The sequence below is a fragment of the Blennius ocellaris genome (assembly GCF_963422515.1).
Source record: "Blennius ocellaris genome assembly, chromosome: 7".
In the NCBI taxonomy this organism is placed as follows: Eukaryota; Metazoa; Chordata; class Actinopteri; order Blenniiformes; family Blenniidae; genus Blennius; species Blennius ocellaris.
In genome coordinates, this window is record NC_137656.1 from 798804 (window position 1) to 815222 (window position 16419).

Here is a 16419-nt window from a genome sequence, read left to right on the forward strand (position 1 = left end):
AACAAACCAGGAAGTATGTAGCGGACCTCCGTCTTGCCCATCTGGTTCCAGTAATAGCTCCGGTATTGGAAAATATATGTCAGATGTGGACTTTTGCTGTCTGATCGTGACTTCAGCTGCCTTCAAAAGAGCTCCAGAAAACCAGCGTCCAGCTTTGTCCCATTAGGAGACGATCCGCGAGGGAACATCCTGCTGGATTTGCCGTCTGGCTGAAAAACCTCGAATTGACATCGGTGATGAAGTCCTTTTTTTTTTTTTAATTGGTCCCACGTCAAAGGTTTAGGAGAGTGTAGGTCTGCAGCGGGGATCCCGCGTACGTGATTTCATCCCAGAGTCTCTCGGTCTATTAATGCATCGTGCGGTCAGACGCTTCGCTTCCTCCGGAGCGTTTTCGTCTCCGGAGCCGCTCGGGAGGACGACAGACGCCACTTCTTTAGCTTCCGTCTGCAAATACGACTCCAGAAATACATGTCATTAAAGGTCTGAGTGGGTTTTTCTTTTTAATCTTTACCAGTGAAAGTTAGTTCTTATTATGTTTTCATCTGCATGTATTTATTTATTGGTTTGTATTTATTTACCAACTTTTAACAATAACCTCTCACCCGAATTACGTGAAACTTCAGGGATGATTTGTCGCCATCTGAGGACCAATCCAGTGGATGTTGGGACGTTAGCGGCTGACCGTTTTCAAATAAATCCCCCAAAACGGCAAAAAAAACATTTCTCATACGATGAGAGAGGTACCTCGTGGAGATCAAAGGAGATCAGTGTCTGTTGCCATGGAGACGATCCCCACTAAGCGTTTCGCACAGTCATGTAGCTACCTGACTTGCCTCGTTAGCATCGATGTGAGCGAATGGCTAAAGTGTGAGCGATGCTAACTTGGTTCCGCAAAACAAATGTGGCGTTGGCGGAGTTCCGCGCTCTACCGAGTTCAGTTCTAGTCTATCTATGCATGTATGTGTGTGTGAGCTCACAGATTCTCTATTTACACGTGTTTAAATTCAAAATGGAAAACTTTAGGTTTTTTTTGGGGGGTGTTCGTTTACACCAAAATGGTAATTCAGAGTTAGTGAAAACGTCCCGTTTTTAAAACCGCTCCCAAGGTGGAAGTTTTCCAAAAATGCTCCAATTCCATCTCCGTGGAAACGGGGGAGAAAATCCAACTGTGACACGACACCGTCTGCGTGGGACCTCAGCTGTGCTTGAACGTAGAGGTTTTATTCAGGTGAAGTCGAGTAACAATGGAATAAAGTATCCAACAGTTAGAGTAGCTGGTAGCTGAGTAGCTCCTAGTATTTTTATTTATTTATTTATTTTTTACATACTTTTACATTTTTACTCAGGTCAAGTCTTGGAAACAGAAAACAAAACAAAGTGACACGTGTTTGTTTTAGTTTTTTTTTTTTCCATATTTATGTAAAATTTGTATGTACATGTAAAGGCAGCAACGCACCGCAAACATTCAATTTCCAAACAAAATAGTGCTTAATCGGACCAGAAACACTCCAGCAAGCAAAACAACATTTGCACTTTTTTTTCTTCTACAACCTACAAGATGTATCCTATTACAGGTGAATATTGAATACCGCGGACAGGAACAATACATAAAACAAATCTTTATCCAGAATCAATAAATCTTTAAAGTTGTGATGTAGACTGTCGGTTATGATTCTCTTAATCATTCAAACAAACAAAACAAAAAAACAAAACATTTAGGTATGAAATGCAAAGGTGGAATTAGAAATGTTTGGAGGGAAGAGTTGGTCGTGTCGTCTTCAGGTTGTAGAAACGTTCAACGAATCGCACATCGTTCTGACTTCCATCAATAAATTATCCAACAGAGCCTAAAGTGTGGTTTTCAAAGATTCCCCCCAAAAAATCTGCATTCTAATTACCGATTGGACGAATTAACAGTTACATGATCAGTAAGAAACATTTTTTGTTTTAATTTGAGAGATTTTCCATTTTCTTGTACTAAAAGTGACTGGGTGGAAGGCTAGCCGACATTAGCATTAACGACGGAGGCCAGCAAGATTAGCTAGCTTGACGCCATCTTAAAGAAAGCGCCACGAATTAACACGTTACATTTAATTTGCTTAATATGCACCCCCCCCCAAATTTTTTTTTTCCTTCTTTCCTTCAAACACGTCAGAGCTCGCCGTTTCCTAAATGCTAGGCTAACGGGCGCTAGCTTTACCGTACAATCATATTCCAACCTTGTAGCGCCTCAGTGCGTTTTCCCAAACAAACCACACAAAGACAGTAGCTTTATCAGCTAAAGTCGAAAAGGAAAAAAGAAGAGTAACAAAACATTTTAACTTGTGGTTTGTTACTCGCTGCATTCAGAGTAGAACTGACCAACAGACACTGTGAAGTATATTTAGAAATATACAAAGATATATAGATATATATATATATATAAACAGGGGAAAGGAAGAAAAGCAACAGTTTGGGAATGCTTGTGCAAGTTCGTATGTTGGATGAGAAGTGAGCGGGGACGGACGGGGGGGACGGACGGGGGGGACGGACGGGGGGACGGACGGGTTTTTTTGGACCAGATCATTTGAAGACGTTCTCGAACGCGGGACATTTGTGGCTCTTGAGCTTCTTGATGGCCTTCTTGAACTCCTTGCTGGCCTTGTCCCACTTGTGGATGCCCGTGAGCAGGTACTGCTTGTCCACCCTGCGGCCCATGATGAGGTACTGGTTGCTCAGGTTGTCCAGCTGCTGGCAGGGACAGTCGGCGCCGTTCTTCAGCAGCAGCACCAGCTTCTTCAAGTCCTTCTTCTTCAGGTTGCCCGCCTTCAGCATCTTCTTCCTCTTCTGCAGGATCACCTTGCGGTCCGTGTTCTCCCGCTTCACCTCCTTGATCTTGGCCTTGAACGCTGCGGGACGGAGACACAAGAGGGCAGAGTGACTGGAACGGCGGATTCTGAGCCACTAGCACGAGCCGGCGGCGTCTTTTCAAGGGGAACAAAGAGCGATAATGGAGGAAGAACAGCGTGTGGAAGCATCACTGAGGCCAGAGGCAACATTTCAATAGTAGAACGCGTGGTTTTGTTGCGGAAAACGTTCACATTTACGCCGCAACGTTTTTAAATCGACGTCTGTTTTACATGGGAAGGAAAGAAAACGCTGTAGTTCGCATGCCAGGCCACGAGGTGGCGCTGTGGCAGAGAACAGTACATCATATACATCAACTATGGGAGAAAACAAACATTCTTGTTGTCAAGACGACCCAGTTGGACTGTGATTACGGTGACTTTCAAAATAAAACTTCCAAGTCTAGTCCGTGGTGTGCATAGGCAGTATAGCAGTGTTTTCAGAAAGGTGTACACATCTATACAATAAAACTTATATATATAATACATAAAAATATACATAATTTAATAATGGGATAAGATAATATAGAATTCATACAGAATTGACGCCAAAGATGCAGTAAAAGTTTGAAAATGTAAAAAGCTGCGCTCCTTTACAGGGGTTCTCATAGAAAGTCGTTCCAACTCGCAGTGCAGACTTTTATTTTTTTACATCAGAAGCTCTTCCTGTTGCTATGAACCCGACTCCCGAGGTCAAAACGCCACCCGACGACCAAAACGACGTCCAAATCTAAGATGCAACAAGACACGGATTGTTCCTTCACTTTGCAGGCGTTTGTGAAGGAATCCGCTCAGAACAACACCATCAAATGACGGGTTTGTGTGTTTTCTGTTGGCGTGAGAGCGATTCGCTGGAGACCTTCGCTCCGAGTGACTGAATGGAGCAGGAAGCGACATGCGACACCAGGGAAATGCTGGCGAAACAAATAAATACGACCTTTCTATTAAAAAAGGAAGGAAAAAAACAAACCAAAAAGTCAATATGTTCCAAGGCGAGCGTCGCGTCACCAAGATGGATGGATTTGATTAATATCGAGTCTCTGACGTCGTCGGAGCTTATTGTGTCACGAAGTGGTGGATTGATGAGAAGCGTGGAGGGAAAACCAAGGAGATGAAGTCACATGACGTGACGGGAAAATAACCGCGGCACAACTCCAAACACGCGTCATCGACCAGGACTTCCAAGAGCGGCCCCGGAGTTTGTAAGACGTTGAAGACGAACGTAATCGAGAGACTCAGGGATGGAATTACTTGATAAAATACACGTAAACACACGGTCAAAATATAAATAAGAAAAATGGATTGATGGAGAAATCTGATGAGCGCTTTCTAGTATTTTATGTAATCTGGAACAATGTCGCTTTATTTTTCATGGGTGCATTTCTTTTGGACGAATATACATATATTACTTTATTGGATTAAAAAAAAAAAACCAGCATAGAAGTAAATTTTAATCCGTTTACATCAGTTCATGATTTGCTGACGACACAAAACGTTGTACAGAAGTCGCAGCGACTCGCTGCTGCAACATTTACAATAATAAAGAATTCAGCGAGTCAGCAAACAACTAATTAAATGATTTTCATGCAACTTTTGTAAGCTTTATTTTGAAGCGTCACATTAATATGTAACTCGTACGAAGCAGTGGGTTGAACGACGGACGCCTGATTTGAACTCCGACTTTTACTGAATCTCCTAACGGCTCATCACAGAATACCACAAACGTGTCGTTATGAAAACACAAAACATAAATATCATGAGATCTCGCTCGGTAGAGCGCCGACCTTCGCCAAAGCCTCATTTCTTTACGGAACCGAGTTAGCATCTCTAGCATGATAGCCGCTAGCTCACATAGACACGAACTAGATAGATCAGGTAGCTACGTCACTGTGGGAAACACTGGGCAGGGAGCGTCTCCATGGCAACAGAATGATCTCCATGAGGTGCCTCTCTCATCCGCTTTGTATGGGACATTCTTTAAGCAGTTTTTGAGAATTTATCCGGAAACGTTTAGCCGTTGACGTCCCAAAATCTAATCGTCTGGTCATTGAACGACGACAAATCATCCCTGAAGATTTCATGCAATTTGGACGAGTCGTCTTTGTGAAAAGTTGGTAAAATGCATACATACGAACCAATAGATAAATAAATACACGCAGACGAAAACCAACTTCAGCTAACTTCATTGGTTGGCCATCAAAAAAAAAAAAAAAAAGTACCATTAATCACATTCACGTCGTCTCCAAACATTGCGTGATGGAAGAACATACTGGCGGAAGAACCCATTGCAAAGTGCAAACATATTCAAATATTTGTATTTATCTCATCGTTCCGCTGTGGTGTCGGGGGTGGACGGTTGCCATGGCGACCGCTTGCGATGCAAATCATACGATCGCAAAAATCTTTGTGAAGTGAAAGGAATTCGTTTCAAAACCTCCCAATTCTTTTGTTTCAGCCGAGAACAACAAATGATGAAATATCTGTTTAAAAGACGGAAACAAGATCAAGATGATGATAGACGCACAAAAAAAAAGAAGCAAAGAAGCAAAAAAGTGGTGGGTGGCACCGACGGTCTTTTCCAGCGTCTCTTGATTAGCTAAAGAGCTCAGTCTGGTCAGAGTTGGCGGCTCTTCGTAATCGTTTCTGTCTTACCGCCCGAGATGTTTTCTCGTAACGCACAAGATCTTTCACTAAACTCTATTTAACCTTCTAATCTCACAAGTTTCCCCCCTTCGGTTCAACCTGTGATGCAAAAAAAAAAAAAAAAAGCACGAGTCCCGACGCCGGTGGTCCAAATCTCCACGGCCGTGGAGCGAGCCTCCACCCGCTGACCCGCGGAGCTCCGGGCTCGCGGTGCAATGTCCTACTTTTGCGGCGATAAAAGTCTTATGATCTCCGGCAGGTTGGGGGGGGGGGGGGGGGGTCGGGGGGTCACGGGCTCTCCGAGAGAGATTAGAATAAAAACACATTTGAACTTCTAACGTCTTCCACAGTTTAAATCCTTCTTGATGTCTGTTTTGTTGAATCGTGCTTGACAGAAGACAAAAAAAAAAAAAAAGACTTGGCACTTAAAATTTATTTTTTTTGCTTTCGCATCTCCCATCGCTGGAGCTTTCTCAAGAGACCCCCCCCCCCCCCCCCCCCCCCCCCCTCCCCCCCTGCATTAAGGCGCACATGGTAGGGATTAGGACTTTCATCCTCCGTCAAACGGCCTCCGAGCAGCTTTGGGCTTCACAGAAATCAAAAGGGGCAACTCTCATAATCAGTGAGTCATAAAGAGAAGTTGTGCCCCCCCCCCCCCCCCCCCCCCCCCACCCACCCACACCCCCCAACAGAGGACTTTGTCTCCGTCAAGTCCTCCGCCCGCGCTAATCCCTTTGACGTTCTGAACTTTCTTTGCCCCTCGTGTTGTTCCGCGGGTTTTTAAGCTCCTCCGGCGACAACGATGCAGAAAGACGTCAGGTCGGCAACGCAACTCTCCGCTCACGGCAACGCAACTCGCGTCGTTTTGTTTTTTTCATTTTTTACAAGCACAGCCACACATAATTTAGACCTCTCAGCATGAGGAACCTCCAGCTCAGCGGGGGGGGGTCGACACTGCCACACCTGTACCACGACGTGGAATTTTGGACGCGTTTCTGCACGGATGCAAAAAAATGTCCACGTTTTTAAAGGATTAAATTCAACCCCCGCCTGACACGTAGGTGTGACAGTTGTAGATTAAATCAAATATGTCACCACGCAACGTCCTCTAAACTTACTTCACGCCGTGTCGTCCACGGGCTTGAATGTGAGGCTTGTGATGGAGGAATGGCGGCGGGATTCTACACGAAATCAGGCTGTTTTCGTCACAATCGTGCTGAAATACACAGTATTTTCCGCCGACTGTAGTGAAGCTTCAAGAGACAAACTTCCAATCCGGTAAATTCCTGCTTTCGTCCCAAAAATTCTCGTGGAAAAGCTTCCAGTTTTTCTGCCGGCCGCCGCCGTCGTTGTTATTGTGCACCGACTGAGGCATGTGCAGGAGAACGACGCACATGCTCCTGGTTGCCGGGGCGACCAGGACCAGTAAGCAGAGTACGGAGCGTTTTTCAGTGGCTCCGACCACCGTTGTCGTGGAAACGGACGCCCAAAACACAAACGTTTTCCCGCGTTCACATCACGTAAACTGATAGAAATGTGTTCCTGTGAAAGTGATTCGGAGAAAAACCAGAAAGCGAGACGAAGCCTGGATACGACGTGGACTGAATTTTTACCAATGAATACAGAGATGAATATAAAATATACAACACATATTTGACTATTTCAATCAGAATATGCAACAAATTCTACAATGGCCACAAAAATGAAGCCAAATAAAGTAATAAAAAAAAAAAATTGAAGAGAAATCGACACAAGGTTAAACAGGAGTCTGATTCTCTTTACAATGAACAAAGTCTTTGCAAACTGAAGGTTGTAATCCCAGAGTAATCTGAGTACAAAAGGATTCTACGGTAAAGATTTCCCTCCGAACAAACACAGAAAGTTCATGAGTCGTCGTGTCGCGGGAGAGACTTTTGTTGCCGTGGCCGGACGAGAATCTGCGTAGCGTAGCGGGCGTTAGCGTTGAGGAGCTAGCCGCGGCGAAAACTAGCTTCAGGTCTCTGAGTAGAGAGTAAAGTAAAACTAAGTAGAGCCACCCGAGGAAATAGGGGGGGGGGGTTAAGTGGGGGAGCAGTGGGAGTCTGTTGAGACGACGCGGTGCCGTAAAACCTTAAGCGGGGGAGATAAACTGCGGTGGGACCAAAGCGCGGAGCCGGATCAGCTGTAAATCCGCTAGCAGGCCGCGGTGCAGTCCGAAGAAAACTTGCAGCTTGTTACGCTGACTCCAACATGCTGGGTTAAAAAAAAAAAAAAAAAACAATCCGGGGGGGTCCAGAACTGTCGGAACGCAGCGTTTTCTCCTCCTATCACAGTGAAGCCACGCGGCCGCGGCGCGGGGGCTAACACAAGCTATATCGTTTCCACGCGAGGCTTCATGTTTCACGAAAACCTGCAGCTTGCTACGCTGACTCCAACATGTTGGGTTCAAAAATAAAAAAAAAAACAATCCGGGGGGTCCAGAACTGTCGGAACGCAGCGTTTTCTCCTCCTATCACAGTGAAGCCACGCGGCCGCGGCGCCGAGGCTAACACAAGCTATATCGTTTCCACGCGAGGCTTCACGTTCACGAAAACCAGCAGCTTGTTATGCTGACTCCAACATGTTGGGTTCAAAAAATTACAAAAACAATCCGGGGGGGTCCAGAACTGTCGGAACGCAGCGTTTTCTCCTCCTATCACAGTGAAGCCACGCGGCCGCGGCGCGAGGCTAACACAAGCTATATCGTTTCCACGCGAGGCTTCACGTTTCACGAAAACCTGCAGCTTGTTACGCTGACTCCAACATGTTGGGTTCAAAAAATACAAAAAAAACCAATCCGGGGGGGTCCAGAACTGTCTGAACGCAGCGTTTTCTCCTCCTATCACAGTGAAGCCACGCGGCGCGAGGCTAACACAAGCTATATCGTTTCCACGCGAGGCTTCACGTTTCACGAAAACCTGCAGCTTGTTACGCTGACTCCAACATGTTGGGGTTCAAAAAATTACAAAACAATCTGGGGGGGGGTCCAGAACTGTCCTGAACGCAGCGTTTTCTCCTCCTATCACAGTGAAGCCACGCGGCCGCGGCGCGAGGCTAACACAAGCTATATCGTTTCCACGCGAGGCTTCACGTTTCACGAAAACCTGCAGCTTGTTACGCTGACTCCAACATGTTGGGTTCAAAAAATTACAAAAACAATCTGGGGGGGGGTCCAGAACTGTCTGAACGCAGCGTTTTTCTCCTCCTATCACAGTGAAGCCACGCGGCCGCGGCGCGGGGCTAACACAAGCTATATCGTTTCCACGCGAGGCTTCACGTTTCGCCTGGACGCCGGCCGGCTTCCAGGAGACTTTTCACACACGATCGGCCGGCGCGGATTAACAAAGACTTCAGCCGCTGACTTGATTCGCCTCGGAGAACCAGAAGTCTGTTTCCACACCCGGGAAACGGGGTCCTGAAGCTAACGCGTCCGCGCTGCGTCATGTCGAGACTCGCGGCGATGGCGGGTGGCGGGTGGCGGCCTTATCTTTCATCGTGATTAAAAAGGTCAGGGTGTTTTTTTTCTCCGCTCCATATTTTCTTTTCTCCCCGACACAAGACATCAAGTCATGTTTGGCTTCCGCCCGCGAGACGCATTTATAGTTTCAGATCAAAAAAAGCGGATTTCCATCTGCCTGCTGGGGAGGGAAAGAGAAAAAAGCTCAAACAAAAACAACAAACACGCCTTCAGATCTGCCGAGATGCGATCTGGTGTCGTGATAGTTGTTTACCCGCCGCAATCAAACACACGCTGGATTCCGCCGCCGCCGCCGGCCCCTCCCCCGACGGGTGGGGGGGGGGGGGTCAGGAGGCGTCTCATCCCGAATTCGTATCCTCGCGTACGACTCGTCCACACGAGAGGAAGGAGCCCCGTCGCCGCGGCGTAAACAACCAACCCCAACCGCCAAAACAAAAAGAAACAACGACACGTAAAGTTAAATTTCTCCTGCGAACGGGAACAAAGTCTGTTTCCAGTGCGTCACCTGGAATCCAAACTGAAGCAAATGTTTTGTTTTGGTGTTTTTTTTTTTTTTTTTTTCCCCTTTCCTCTCTCTTTTCAAGTGCGGCTTTAAATATCTCGCATCTTGTTTGCATCACATTATTCCAGGAAGTCTTCATAACTGCGAGACATCTGATGTTTGTTTTGTTTTTCCCCCTAATTGAACTCAAAAGCGAGAGTTTTCCACTAAGAAGCCACTTCAGCCGACGACGACGGTCCGTCTTTTTGAAACCGGTCCTGCAGAAGTGTCTCTGATGTGATGGATTACTGGTTCAAATGTGGGGGGGGGGGGGCAATCACAACCCCCCCCCCCACCGTAGTTTAAACAAACAAGAGATTCAACAAAATCAAACACAATCCGTCAAAATCAAGTCCAGAATCACACGACGGAGCCAAAGTGAAGAATAAAGTCGAATAGAAAAGAGCAGATGAGGATTTGTGGCCCCGATATCGACGCCGTCTGTTGGGAAACGATTCCACCAGAGGAAATGTCTTTTAAAACGGTTTTCACTCGCCAGCTTGATTGCGATCTTGAAAGGCACCGGATGAAGGATCCTCTCAGACTTTTAAAAGTTTGTCCCTGTTATTTTTGCCTCCTTAAATGTCATTTAATTCCGTTTGGTCTTCACGGGGTACCTGGAACTGGTACCGAACACCAGGAGGCCATCGGGGAACATTTAGAATGAACGTACATGCTCTTTTAGAGATGTGCTACTTAATTCAGATCACTCTTAGGTTAAACCGTGTTAAAAAATGAAGAAGAGACGATGTGGCGATGGAGGAATGCTCACAAAACATTAAGTCCAGATTTTTGATTTAACAAGATTATTAACTCAGACTTTTAAAGGCGGAACGAGACGCCATGACTCATCTGCGTCGGTACGAACCGGCCAATCAGCAGCGACCGTCTGCCGAAAAGTACCTGGTACCAAAACAGTAGAAAAGTACCTGGTACCAGATAGGAGGAAAGTACCTGGCGCCAGACACTAGTAAAGTACCTGGTACCAGACAGTAGAAAGTACCTGGTACCAGACACTAGAAAAGTACCTGGTACCAGACACTAGTAAAGTACCTGGTACCAGACAGTAGAAAGTACCTGGTACCAGACACTAGAAAAGTACTTGGTACCAGATAGGAGGAAAGTACCTGGCGCCAGACACTAGAAAAGTACCTGGTACCAGACACTAGTAAAGTACCTGGTACCAGAGAGTAGAAAGTACCTGGTACCAGACACTAGAAAAGTACCTGGTACCAGATAGGAGGAAAGTACCTGGCGCCAGACACTAGAAAAGTACCTTGGTACCAGACAGTAGAAAAATACCTGGTACGAGACAGTAGAAAGTACCTGGTGCCAGATAGGAGAAAAGTACCTGGTACCAGATAGTAGAAAGTACCTGGTACCAGACAGGAGAAAAGTACCTGGTACCAGACAGGAGAAAAATACCTGGTGCCAGATAGGAGAAAAAGTACCTGGTACCAGATAGTAGAAAGTACCTGGTACCAGATAGTAGAAAGTACTGGTGCCAGACATGAGAAAAAAGTACCTGGTACCAGATAGTAGAAAGTACCTGGTACAGACAGTAGAAAAGTACTGGTACCAGACAGTAGAAAGTACCTGGTACCAGACAGTAGAAAGTACCTGGTACCAGAGAGTAGAAAAGTACCTGGTACCAGACAGTAGAAAGTACCTGGTACCAGACAGTAGAAAGTACCTGGTACCAGAGAGTAGAAAAAGTACCTGGTACCAGAGAGTAGAAAAGTACCTGGTACCAGACAGTAGAAAGTACCTGGTACCAGAGAGTAGAAAAGTACCTGGTACCAGACACTAGAAAAGTACCTGGTACCAGACAGTAGAAAAGTACCTGGTACCAGAGAGTAGAAAGCACCTGGTACCAGAGAGTAGAAAAGTACCTGGTACCAGATAGTAGAAAGTACTGTTGGTTTTTGTTGGTTTTTGTTTCCAAACGAGGCTCGTCATCATCGTCAAGTCTCGTGTTTTGCGTTTCGTGTTTGTTTTGCGTACGGAGGATGTTTGAGCCCAGACAGCAGAACAAACATCCCACTTTACTGCTACAAAGGCCACATAAATACTCTAATTACCCCAATTCATTAGTTACAGAACACCGTCCCTCCCCTGCTGAAGCTGAAATGTTAAAAAAAAAAAAAAAAAAAAAAAAAAGACAAAAAAACTCACATTAAACAGGAATGCCAAGTATGACCAACCCCACAGCCCAGATACTGGGCAGGAAAAAAAAAAAAAAAAGAAAAAATTCAAAACACTGCATACTTTTGTAGTTTATGGGAAAAGGCTTGAGATGAGAGATTGTGGATCTGAGGACTCACCGAACTCGCTGGCACACATGTGCTCCAGCATGGCTTCCGTTTTCATCTCGTTGTCGCAGGGGGGGCAGATGAGGGAGTCGCCTGTGGAGACCAAGCAGAATGAGACCAAGGTTTGGGATCCATTTTCCTTTTTTTTTTGTTTTTTTCCCCCCCCCGGAGGAGCGCGGAGGTCTGAGGTGTCCGGCGTCGGTCGCCCCGGCCGCTCCGGTGACCTGACCCCGGCCAGGAATGTCCTCGGGTTTTACAGCCGGCTGCGACCAAGAGCTGCATTGAGAACCCCCCCCCCACAAAAAAAATACACTGCAAAAACTCCTCCGAAAAACAAATAAGCCAAAAATCTACTAAAACAAGAAAATTAACACTTAAAATAAGCAAAATGATCTTCCAACAGAACAAGAACATTTCCTTGACAAGATTTTCAAAACAAGAAAATAATTCTAGCCACCATATCTTGAAAAAAAGCATTTTTGGACTCAAAACAAGTTTTATTTTCCTGCGTTATTATTTTCAAATCTTAAAATAAGAAGATTTAGCTTGTGAAATGTCAGTTTAGGTCCTTTGGCTGCTGCTCAGTCGTGTTAAAATGAAGAAAATGCTTGTTTTTAAGCCAAACAGTACATATAACTAGTTGTTAATACTCAACGCCAAGACCAGTCTAGCTAATAAGAAAATAAAGTAATAATCGTCTTAAAACTAGAATAATAATCTTAGCGGACAATTTAGTTTGAAGCAAAAAAAAATGACTCATTAGTCAAAAACAAGTAATTTTTCCCTTAATTTAAGAAATGACATCTCGCCTAGATTTGACTTTTTGCAGTGTCTCTGCTTCACACCGACTCATACCTCCACACGCGCTGAAATAGGGAAAAGAAACGCAGGGCGGTGATGATATTCAACCCCAGGAATGTTCCAACCGTCCAAAATATAAAAAAAAAAAAAAAAAAAAAGGTAATAATGGCGAGCCGAGAGACAAAAAGCCCGACGAGAGCCAGAACGTGTTCCTGCCAGAAAGTAACTGAGTCTGGAGGCCGAGCTGCACTTTCTACAAATACCACCAACGACCGGCCGGCTGCAAACAGCTGAGCTCTCGTCCACAAACCAACCCGGGGACCTGCGACCCGGTCGGAACCGGGGACTGGAACCGGGAACTGGAACCGGGACTGGAACCCGATCGCTCTGCCAGTTGTTCACTACGCGTGTTCAAGCAAAGCTTGTGAAAGTCGCACCCGGGTGTGAAGAGCTTGTGAAAACAGACGCTTGTTTACAGAGTCGCCGGGTCCCCTCCCATCCCCCCTACCCCCCCCCCCCCCCCCCCCCCACCCCCCTAACCCCCCCAGGCCCGGAGTCTGGCGCTCTCCTTTAAATCAATTATCACCCGCCTGCGTTTAGCAGCTGCTCGCTGACCCCTAATGACAATCATTAACCGGAGCCGGTTTAACGGGCTCTTCGTCGACCCCCCCCACCCCCCCCCCCCCCCCGGGGAAGGAGGGGGAGGGGGGGCTTGTTTTTCAGAAAAATTTAGTTCACACATTTTGTAAAACGATATCCGTCTAGCCTCCTGGGTGCCAGAGAAAGTTTATACGTTTGTCTGCATGTATTTATATATTTACTGGTTTGTATGAATGCGTTTGACCAACTTTTTCGCAAAAAACTACCGGAATTGCACGAAACATTCAGGGACGATCCGTCGTCATCCAAGGACCGGTCGGTTAGATTCTGGACGTCAGCCGCTCACCGTTTCCGAATAAATCCCCAGGAACCATGAAAGGAAAAGATCTAAGGAGATCAGCCTCTGTTGCCATGGATACAAACGTGGCTTTGGAGACGGTCTGCACTCTGCCGAGTGTAGCTCTAGTTTTGTAATGAAGAGTATTGTGCTTTATACGCCCATATTGGGAAGAGGAGGAAGCACTTCCTGTCGTGGTGCCATGTGCCAGAGACAGAACTGCTTCATTGTGGGAGGAGTCAAAGGGGGGGGGGGGGGCTATCTTGATTGTGATTGGCTAAACCCCCCCCCCCGATGACACTATATAGGGTTTGATTTCTGATTGGCTGCTTGGAGCAACACACTTTTTAAAACCTGGAACAAGCCGGGGAGAGAGAGGACACACTTTCTTCACCTCTGGGACGTCGTTCCAGATGTGGAGACGATTATTACTGCTGGACAACTTTTAGAAAGTGGATTTTGCACCATTTGACCACGTCAACTTCCTGAAACGCCGATGTCGTCGTCCCAAATCTCCATCAACCACCTGAAGTTGTTGAAACTAAACCTTCTGCCTCTCCAACGAGCGAAACGTCTTCAGAGGCTCAGATCAACCAGGGTCTTGTCTTTTTTACTCGAAAACCTGTGAACGGGGCCCGGATGTGTCGACACACACACACACACACACACACACACACACACACACACACACACACACACACACACACACACACACACACACACAGGGCTTCACTTATCGCCGACTGATGATAGCAGGTGACGTCTGGCGAGCGCGGAGCTCTGTGTGGTCCCTTCCTCCTCCTCCCACCATGAAAAGGGAGTCTTTTTCAGAAAAGCGGGCCTCCGTCCATACCACCATGTCAGTCAGCACCACCCCCCCCCCCCCCCCCACCCGCCCCCCCCCACCCGCCCCCCCCAAACACACATGAGATCTAACCCCGCTGCAGATACAGTGAGCTCTGTGTAATTGCTGGAAGATCCACAGTCGCCTCATTTATGGCGGTGTGTTCTTCAAGTGGCGTATTTACGACCCCCCCCCCTCACCCCCCCGATTGAAACGTAAGTAAGTTGATGATGTGATGATGGAAATCCTCCCATCTGTTTCACGGCTGACGTGAATAAGCTGGTTGTACTGCGGCTGAAAACGAAAGGAGGTTATCATCCCGGAGGGTTGTGGAGGAAGTTTTATTTTTTACTTTTTGGGGGGGGGGGGGGAGGGGTTGGGGGGGGGTTCTCTGGTATTCGTCAGTTCGTAGAGCTGGACAGCGTCAACGCACCTCCCCGGGCCGGCTGCCGCTCGGCGAGGCGTCTGTTTGGATCTGCAGCAGCGGAGCGATAAATCAACAGTGGAGTCTCTGAGCTCGGGGGTTTCAAACTGGATGCAGAAGAGGAATTAATGGATGCAGGTATTTGCTGCCCCCCCCCCCTACAACCCCCCCCCCCCCCTACAACCCCCCCCCCCCCCTCCTCCTCCACCCCCCCACTGCTGGACGTGCTCCAGCATTGTCCTCCAATCCACCAAACACCTTCGAATAAATGACTTCCATCTGTTATTACAGCAGAACTACAACATGTTCTATAGAGGGGACTTCTTCTCCAGGGGGGGGTGGAGGAGAGGGAGAGGGGGGGGTGGAACGGGCGGGATCAGATCCAGGTTTTCTCCGCCCCGAAAGGTCGTCCCGGGTTTTGTTTGTGCTGGATTTGCATCTGCAAACACATCTTCACCCCTGAAACAACAAGCCGGAGCCCACTGAGCCCGCGGAGGGGTGTCGACTGCGACGCGGCGGCAAAAGTGGCGGCGGTTGGTTTTTCCTCCGTCGGGTGCCGGGGGTTTGGTGTGTCGGGCTTTAGCCAAGCGCGATCGCAGTCCTTTGTTAATGATCGTTACCGGCAGAAGGTGGAATCTTGGGAGTTTTTTCCCCCCCTCGAGATTAAAGTCTCATTGGGACGTTTTCCCAAACTTTTCTCTGCTTTTGCCGGAACAGAAATCTAAGTAAGGTTAATAAAAAAAAATAAACGACCTTATTGTTCATTTTCAGGAAAAATCTACTTTTTTGGACGTAAAACAAGACATTTTGCTCACAGGATCACTTGTTCGTTTTGAAAGCATCTTTAAAAGTGAGAATAAAAGCAGCTTTAAGAAAAGAATAACTCATTTGCAACCTGAAAAAGGTTCGAAAATCACATTATGAGGAACTCGGTGGCCACAAACGTCGCTCATTTTTCACTTTTTCAAAAAAAAAAAGCGACACAATCGGCTAAAAGAACAGAAAAAAAACCTACATGTGACCTGGAAAAATGTTTGAAAATGACATTATCCAGTCAAACAATGTCCTTTCTTTTAATTCAATGATGTTATAACAACTAAAAGGTCAATTTAAAGTAGAAGTAAGTGAAATTTCCACTTTACAGGACACAGCGTTGAACATTTCTCCATATTTTAAACCTGATCGAAGCCAAAAGAAACAACAGGAATTTACCTTTAGAGCAGAAGTTGTCAAAATGTAAATTTATTTCAACGTACAGTAAAACTTAGCCAATGATGGTCCGTGACTTACTGGAAGACAGGAAACCACACATAGACGTAAAGTGTTAAGATGTAAAGATATTTTTGGCAATATATTTAAGAATTCGCTGGATTTTGACTGACATGATAACATTTCTAGATTTCACTCAATGTTGACTGATCTCATTGTGTAGATAATGGAGAATATTGAGTTAAAATAACCTTCCAGGTGGGAATGAGCTCAGTTTTCAGGACGTATGAAGGAAATTCTCTTTACAGTTGTGAAGGACGGCGATCT

General features: G+C 46.3%; 1 protein-coding gene across 1 annotated transcript in view; it reads right to left on the reverse strand.

The window, feature by feature from the left end:
* Positions 1-1270: 1270 nt before the first annotated feature.
* The window catches only part of LOC308131987 (secreted frizzled-related protein 1-like), a 20624-nt gene continuing 5475 nt past the window's right edge, over positions 1271-16419 (reverse strand). Inside the window, exons 2-3 of the mRNA XM_080498918.1 lie at positions 11890-11970; positions 1271-2888 (exon numbers count right to left, since the gene is read on the reverse strand). Coding sequence (XP_080355044.1) covers positions 2563-2888; positions 11890-11970 — 407 coding nt within the window. The 3' untranslated portion in view covers positions 1271-2562. The remainder of the gene's footprint in view (positions 2889-11889; positions 11971-16419) is intronic.